The sequence below is a fragment of the Octopus sinensis genome, linkage group LG3, assembly GCF_006345805.1.
Source record: "Octopus sinensis linkage group LG3, ASM634580v1, whole genome shotgun sequence".
Lineage (NCBI taxonomy): Eukaryota > Metazoa > Mollusca > Cephalopoda > Octopoda > Octopodidae > Octopus > Octopus sinensis.
The window spans coordinates 64,038,721-64,047,712 of NC_042999.1; the positions used below are offsets into that span (position 1 = coordinate 64,038,721).

At 37.6% G+C, this 8,992-nt stretch overlaps 1 protein-coding gene across 1 annotated transcript; it reads left to right on the forward strand.

Annotated features, from left to right (window-relative positions):
- The first annotated feature begins 2,302 nt into the window (after window positions 1–2,302).
- On the forward strand, window positions 2,303–4,147 carry LOC118762471 (microtubule-associated protein RP/EB family member 2-like). Its single transcript, XM_036501044.1, has one exon. The coding sequence runs from the start codon at window positions 2,736–2,738 to the stop codon at window positions 4,059–4,061; it is 1,326 nt and encodes a 441-aa protein (XP_036356937.1). The 5' UTR covers window positions 2,303–2,735; the 3' UTR covers window positions 4,062–4,147.
- The last annotated feature ends 4,845 nt before the right edge of the window (window positions 4,148–8,992 follow it).

Below are 8,992 nucleotides of genomic sequence, written 5' to 3' on the forward strand. Positions count from 1 at the left end.
TTAAGAAAAAAAAAAACGAAAGGCTAAAACGAAAGCAATGGAAAATAATTTTGATTTAACAATTAAGAAAAAAATACGAAAGGATAAAACGAAAGCAAAAACTCAAAACAAAATCAAAACGAATAATTTTAGACACACGCGTAACAATTAAATTAATTTAACAATTAAGAAAAAAAAAAACGAAAGGCTAAAATTTAGGGTTAGGGTTAGGGTGAGGGCTAGGGTTAGTGACAGGATGTTGTCTCAGTTTTATGCGCAGCAAATGATTTTAGCTCAATAGAGGGCATAGGATTGGTCAAAATTCGAAAAATTAAACTACGTTAAACTTACAAATTACAATTTTCTCCAGAAAGCCAAGAGAAAAAAATGTTTTATTTTGACACATTCTACCAGTATACGAAGTTTAAAAGTGTTTAGTTAACTAGAAATTGTGTTGAAAACTGCCGTTCAAAAGGAAAAGATCCCAAATCTGGGACAAGCACAACTAGAACACCGAATGTTTAGGTAAGGCATTGTATTAAACTCGATCTAGGAATATGTATTAGTAAAAGCGGCAACTTAAAAAATTATTAGAATACTTGTCTATATTCGAGTTTGATGAATTCTCTCCTAAAGATAATCTATTGTAGTATTTACTAGATTTTACCGTTGCTTAATATATTGGTTTCAAATTTTGGCACAAGGCCAGCAATTTCGGGGCAGGGGCTAAGTCAATTAGATCGACCCTAGTGCTCAAGTGGCGCTTATTCTGTAGACCACGAAAAGATGAAAGGTGAAGCCGACACCGGCAGTATTTGAATTTAGACGAAATGCCGCTAAGCATTTTGCTTGGCGTGCGAACGATTTTGTCAGCTCGCTTAATGTATTTATAAAACAAATCATTTAAATCTGACGATATTTTATTGCAGGGATAGGAAAATAATCATAAAATTATATCATAAATATTTAAACCATCTAAATGTAGTGTTTCGAATCAAGCACATCATTCCTCATGGGAAAGGCAAACGTTACGGAAGTGGTGATGTGACACAAATGTAAATATTAAAAAAAAGAGAAAAAAAGAAATATTTGGAAAAAATAAAATTTGGAAACGTACTCTCTATTGTATGAAACACAGAAATACTAAAAAAGAAACATGGAAAAAAACTGCTCTTTTTCTTTCCCCATGAAGAGTGAGGCGCACAATACGAATCTCTCCGTATTTCAAATCACATTCACTGAGAAATGTGAATGAACGAAGATTTGGTAAATTTCTACAGCTACACCTGTTTGTCTTCGGGTTGGGCGATAGTTTACCTAAACAACAAGTAATTTTCGACGTTTTTGATAGTCAGATTCGTTCAAAACACACTAAAATACCACAGGAAAAACACATTTCCTCTTTAAAGGGTGTGTAGAATGGCTTGTAGTCCTTCATTCATTTCCTTTGGCACTGTATAATATATCCATGTATTATGGCTTTCTCTTATTATTTTGTTAGATGCGATCGTGCGGCGTACAAGAGGAGACCTTGTCACCAAACTCCTTACGTACGGTCGATATATATATACCTACAGGTGTAATAGTAAACATTTACCTAAAATTGTTGATGTGTAATAGGACAAAGAACACTACACTGACAAAACGATCAGGTGTTTACTCCTGCATACGAGAGGACAATGTGGTGAACTCGGTTAATGAAGTTGTAAATAATAGCCATGGATTGGTCAATTCCAGGTTGTGAACAGTCAAAATTTATATAAATAGTTATGTTGCGGTTGAAGTGATGTAGCACCGGCACAGACCCACGTGTTAAGTGTTTGAAATTAAGCTGACGTATATCCGATAAAATAAATAAATCTTCAGGGGTGTATCAACACCTTGCAAGCATTTAGATATGATTTATTAACATGGTACAAGTCATATGAAGTTGGTCATGAATTACAGATATACACGTAGAGTCAACCTGATGAAAAAAATATAATGCAACAAGCTAGTAACTTGATATCAAAAGCTTAGCACAGGGACTGGGTTAAACCCAGGAACATATAAAGGCATTGCTTCATGTCTGCCTTCATATACTGCATGTCTGAATGACCATGTAGTTGTTATAGCAACTTGGTGAGAGTGGAGGCAATCATTCTGGGCTGATGTATGAAACACAGAAATACTAAAAAAGGAAAATGAAAAAAATCTGCTCTTTTTCTTTCCCCATGAAGAGTGAGGCGCACGATACAAATCTCTCCGTATTTCCAATCACATTCACTCTCCAATAAACCGCGCGATCTTACTTCCAAAATAACTATAGAACAGAGTTAAGCTTTCATCGAACCAAGCCTCGTGAATCGGTTATGATCTCCGGTTTTATCTATTCATTTCGCTTCATTTATGTCACTAATACATTTAAAGTGATAAATTTATGTAAAAAATTATAACTAATGTTTCTGTTCCCGATAATTTCGATAGTAAATGTAATGTCACAAAGTACGAGCGAACAGAAAAGGCTAACTATTTAAATTAAAAAAGCGTCCTTCCGTGGCGTTTGTCTTTAAACGTTTTCCATACGTTTAGAAACTGTAACCAGTCAGTTGCGTTCTGCTGTCTGGTGTTGCCACGTAAACTTATTTATCGTTCACTTTGTTATTTTATTTCAAGTGTTTAATATCGTTTGCTTTTTAGGATACAATATCCATCAATATATTCATATACGTTGATATTCTTGAAATAATAAGCCTGGACTTCAGAATACAACAGATATGAGTGCAAATAATTGTTTCAAAATTGAACATGTCAGTAAAGAAGATTTGATTATTTGGTTCCGTCGTACAGTTTCTCCGAAGTTCAATGCAATCGAAGACCTATGGTCTGGATCCGATCTTTGCTTAGGAATGGAAATACTTTTCCCTGGCTCTGTTGATTTACGGAATATAAAGATTGACAGACTTACAGAAAACGATCGGCGCCATAATTTTACTTATCTTCAAACAGTTTTTGAGAAAAATGGTGTTGAAAAAGAGATTCCCGTTGAAGATATTTTAAAAGGAAATTTTAAGAGTTGTTATCAGTTTGGGCAATGGTTCCGATCATTCTTTCTGGAGAATTATCAAGGCCAACCTTATGATATAAACCAAATTAGAGCCTCATGCAAAAAGAAAAAGTTCAAGAAAAGGGCTACAAAATCTCAAAATAGAGAACATTCTCAAGATACAAAGGACTTCTCTGAAACGAATGCTCAGTCACCAGTCGACAAAAACAAAGAAGAAACCTCGAAATCAGGGAATCACCGTGATAATGAATCTGTTCATAAAAACGCTATGATTCAACCGCCGAAGATATTCGTCAAATCAAAGAATTTGGCTGTGAATAATACGTTTCGGGTTCAAAATGTAAGCAAAGAAGATTTAATTATTTGGTTCCGCAGAGCAATCGCTCCGAAATTGTCCAGCATTGGTGAATTAGGAACCGGTGTCGATTTTTGTGTTGGTATAGGAATATTATTTCCTGGCTCAATTGCTTTTGAAGATATAAAATTCAGTCCTGTTACCGACACGGATAAACGCCAGAATTTCAAATGTCTTCAAGCTGCTTTTAAAAATTTTGCAGTCGATAAGGATATTCCAGTGGAGAACTTAATAAAAGGAACCTTTAAAGGGAATTTCTTCTTCGGAAAATGGTTTAAAGCATTTTTTCACGCAAACTATAAAGGTCAAACGTATGATTTGTGTCGACTGCGTGGTTTGGGTAATAATAATTACAACAAAAACAACAGAAAGAGTCATTGTTATGAAAAATGTGAAAGGGAGAATTCCGGTCAAGGTGACGCTTGCAGGAGAAATAGTGAATCTGGTGTTGAAGCGATGGCAAAACATGTTGAGTGCCACCGTAGATGTAAGTTGATATTAGAAAAGGAATCCCAAACAGATTTGGACTATGAAGCTGATATGAGCGACAAAGACAGGGAGTCGGATAATAACAAGATAGAGAAACTTTCTGAAAAACTGCAACGGATCGAAACTATTTGCAGGAATAATCCAGACGAAGGAATATGTCTAATGATATGGAAAGTACTCGCAGAGGCTTGATTGGATAAAACTGAATAGAGTATGACAGAAAGATATTGTGAATGAATAAAAAAAAAGTTGTTCTTTGAATTGGAAAAAGAATCCAACAATAATCATTATGTACTCTTCACCAATGCTGAAGAAATATCCAATGTTGATTTGGAAACATTAATTCACACAACATTGCTTATAAATATCGGACATTCAAAGAAGCATTTTGTTATATAGTGAACGGGAATATTGTCAGTCTTTAGAAATGTTTTTTACAAAATCATTTCAAGATTAGCTGTTTAATGTAAATTTAAAAATATTAATATTAGTAAATATTTTTCTCCCTGTTGTAGCTTTCATGTGTATTTGGTTTAAATATTACACTTCAGTATATAATTATAGTTTATCATAAATGTATATATTGTTAATCCGTTCCTTTACTGCAAAAGTTCAGGTATGACCTTTCATTTTACAAAAGGAAAAATTTTATCTTTTTCTTTTTCAATTTTTTTTTTTTCATAAATTTTGATTCTATTTGCATCTGTAATATTGAACCTAAATTTATATGCTATTTACAAGTGTTGTTCCTAAAGCATTGAAAAAATAGGCATTACGTTTTTTTTTTATTGAAATAGGACGTCCAAGTTGCACATGTTAGCAGAGCATCTCTTTCTCTATACAAAGACAGTACTCAACATAACCCCCTCACGAGCGATGTGTTTGCATTTTCGTTGGACCCAAGATATGTATCGTCTTAAAAAAATCAGGTATGCTCTGTTGCAACCATTTCTCTACATACACTTAAACCTAATCTCAGTCATAATTTCGTTGTCCTCTTCATTAGACCAAACAGAGAGAAGTCAGAGGGTGTCAGATCTGGACTGTACGGTGGATGGGGGAACCACTGATTTGCTCTATTTGCCGATTGCCTGGTTTGTTGCCAAAGATGTCTATGATAATGCATCGTTATGGTGAATGTGGTTAGTTTTCTGATTCTTGTTTGGTATTACCCACCTGATGGTTTTTCTAAGCCTTTATATTGCTTCAATGTACCGTACGCTGTTCATAGTACAGCCAGGGTTCAGAAAATTAAGGACTTGGCCCCCCGCCCGAAGCTACCATACCATCTTGTGTCGAAGCTAGCGCTTGGAGAAGAGATGTGACAACATTCTATGCACTGAGCCTTCGTTTCTGGATCACAAAGATACGGACACGTTCTTTCTCCTGTCACCAGATCGGGAAAAATATATTCATTAGCTTCAAGCGCTTCAGCAAATTACAGGAGGCTGCCACCCTTCTTTCCTTCAAATCGAGTGTCAACTGCCGAGGTACTTACTTCGCACAAACTTTCTGACATCCAAAGTTTTCCATTATCTTCTGTATTGTATTGCGACCACAGTCCAGTTGTGCGGTATGCTCACAGATTGTGACTCATCTATCTGCGCGAATCAGTACGTCCACTCACTGGCGATTCGTGTCAGTAGTCGCAGCTGATGGCCTTCCGCTGCGTTGTTTGTTTTTAGTTTCCCATTCTTTAAACTTGTAAACAATGTGTATCTTTCTGTCGGATAGCCTGTCCCTCATCTTCATCAAGAACACAACATCACGTTCCTTCTGTTTGGAACTATTATGATGAAGAGGAAGGAGATTTAATATAGATGAAGAGTAACACGATCAACATATGCAAGTTGTCAGTTAATAAAAGAAGTTACGCCCACTTTTGCATTACTTTCAGGATAATCCTAGTATTTTAATACTAATACATAAATGTACACATAGGCACAGGTGTGGCTATGTAGCCAGAAGCTTGCTTCCTAACCACATGGTTCTGGGTTCAGTCCCACTGAGTGGTTTCATGGGAAAACATCTACTATAACCTTGGGTTGACCAAAGCCTTCTGAGTGGATTTGATAGATGGAAACTTAGATTGTCGTATATGTGTGTGTGTGTTCGGCAAAAAAGACCGACAGAATAAGTACCTGGCTTAGCAAAAAAAAAAAAAAAAAAAAAATTAAGTACTATTGCAACGGGCCGACAAAACGCTTGTGAGTGGATGTGATAGACGGAAACTGAAAGAAGTCCGTCGTGTATATATATATATATATATATATATATATATATATATATATATATATATATATATATATGTGTGTGCGTGTGTATTTGTATGTCTGTGTTTCTCCCCCCACTATCGCTTGACAACCGATGTTGATGTGTTTACGTTCCGTAACTTAGCGGTTCGGCAAAAGAGACCGACAGAATAAGTACCAGGCTAACAAAGAGTAGATCTTGGGGTCGATTAATTCGACTAAAAATTCTTCAAGGCGATACCCCACAAAGGCTGCTGTTTCTAGCGTAGCTAGAGTGTGTGCCGCCCGAGGCGGCCCTTCCGTTTTCCGCCGCTGGACCCCACAAAAAACACATTGCCTACAGCAGACCCAAATATTTATATACTGATATATACAGTTACAAGCATAACAAAGAAAAGCAAACACGATCTGTTAGAACAAGCAGCTAAATCTTGCTCAAATCATTATGGACTGTTAAAAGGAAAAAAAACAAAGGACGCATAGTTGTATTAAGTCGATTACATCGACCCCAGTGCGTAACTGGCACTTATTTCGAAAGGATGAAACGCAAAGTCAACCTCGGCGGAATTTGAACTCAGAACGTAACGGCAGACGAAATACTGCTAAGCAATTCGCCCGGCGTGCTAACGTTTCTTATTTCTTTATTGCTCCCATGGGGCTAAACTTAGAGGGGACAAACAAGGACAGACAAACGTATTAAGTCCATTACATCGACCCCAGTGCGTAACTGGTACTTAATTTATCGACACCGAAAGGATGAAAGGCAAAGTCGACCTCGGCGGAATTTGAACTCAGAACGTAGCGGCAGACGAAATAGTGCTAAGCATTTCGCCCGGCGTGCTAACGATTCTGCCAGCTCACCGCCGTATAGTTGTCGGATATATTGCCTGGGAACAAACGAAATAGTCACAGATGGTTCGTATTTGTTCATAGATCTGCTCGAGCACGGCTGATCTCGATGGAGTTAATCGTCAGCACAAGAACAAAATAGGAACTCGAAATAGGAATAATCTTCGATTTTAATTATGTTAAAACGATATATTTTCTCCTGAATTTCCAGTTAGCTTGGTATAAACATCATCTTAACTGGTAGGAATCAGTTTTTATACCTATTTCTCCATGCATGCTGTCTCCATGTTACTAGCTGTCATTTCAACTAACATTTCTGTGTTATAGAATTAACTACACTAGTTGAAATCCACGTGGTCACTCGACCCGCTAGAAATAGCAGCCAAATCCCATTCAATCTATATTCTGCTGTTCTTTATTCTTTTACTCGTTTCAGTATTTTTAACTGCGACCATGTTGGGGCACCGTCTTGAAGGGTTTTGGTCGAACAAATCGACCCCAGGATTTATCAATTTAGGTCTGGTATTTATTCTATCGGCCTCTTTTGCCGAACCGCTAGGTTACGGGGACGTAAACACACCAACACCGGTTGTCAAGCGGTGATGGAACAAACACGAGATAGACACAGACAGACAGACAAACAGACACACACACACACAAACACACACACACAAACACACACATACGCACATATATATCGTTTGCTATTATGGAAAAGTGTCGTATGTCCAAAACGTTGCTTTTTCAGAAATCGAAAAAATAGTTCCACCATTCCATAGCCAAACCGCTGTACTGCACTTTGGCAAATTTTGATATCTTGGCATCTAAAGCAGCTAGAGATACGATAGTTTAATCAAAAGAACCGGCTATTGCAAACAAAAATAAATAGCGAAAACAAAAAACGCATTTGGCCAAATGTGGGCATACGACAATATAATATAATAGCAACGAATGTGTGTGTATATATATATATATATATATATATATATATATAAACACACGACGGGCTTCTTTCAGTTTCCGTCTACCAAATCCACTCACAAGGCTTTGGTCGGCCCGAGGCTATAGAAGATACTCGCCCAAGGTGCCACGCAGTAGGACTGAACCCGGGACCATGTAGTTGGTAAGCAAGCTACTTACCACACAGCCACTCCAACACTTTTCATAGATTTCAGCATGAAAATCACCGATAAAACTAGTGTATTGAAGAAAAATACCTTTTGCTTTTGAATACACCCAGAGTAACACACGCACTTTCGTGTCTCCCTCATAGTCAGATGAGCAATAAATGCATAGTTTTCTCGTTTTAACAAATTGTAACGAACGATGTTAGTACTTGTTGTTCACGAAATACGATCTATTATACATTAAATAAAATATTTGAATGATTCACAAACACACGCATCACTGTCAGTTAGAAATGAGGTGATGCATCACCCTTCCTTCACTGTAACTACTACTTGTGTCTGCTGTTTTCAACTACCAACACATCCACCAGAAATTTGACCAACTTCCACACCAAACAGTCACTTAACCTCTCACCCTTCGCAAAATTAAACAAATGCCTGATGTAGCAATGGCCGTTTTTGAGTCAAATGTACACCAACGAACAAGCTTGCACACCAGTCTGCACACATACACTCAAAGATGTAGGCGCTGGTGTCAAGAGTTGTGTATGTTTATCATTCAAATGTTTATGTTGTTCCTTCTCAAGCCACGCCTGGCTCATTAGGGCCGGTTTCCCGGTTTCTTTGGCGTATAGGTTCCCCACCTGGACGAGACGCCGGTCCGTTGCAGGTGACCTGCAAGATGCAGGAGGAAAGAGTGAGAGAAAGTTTTGGCGAAAACATCAGCAGAAGTTCGCCATTACCTTCTGCCGGAGCTGCGTGGAGCTTAGGCTTTTCGCTCATAAACACACACATCGCCCGGTCTTAGATTCGAACCCGCGAACCCTCGACCGCGTGTCCGCTGCTCTAACCACTAGGCCATGTGCCTCCACAAATGTTTATATAGCATGACTGA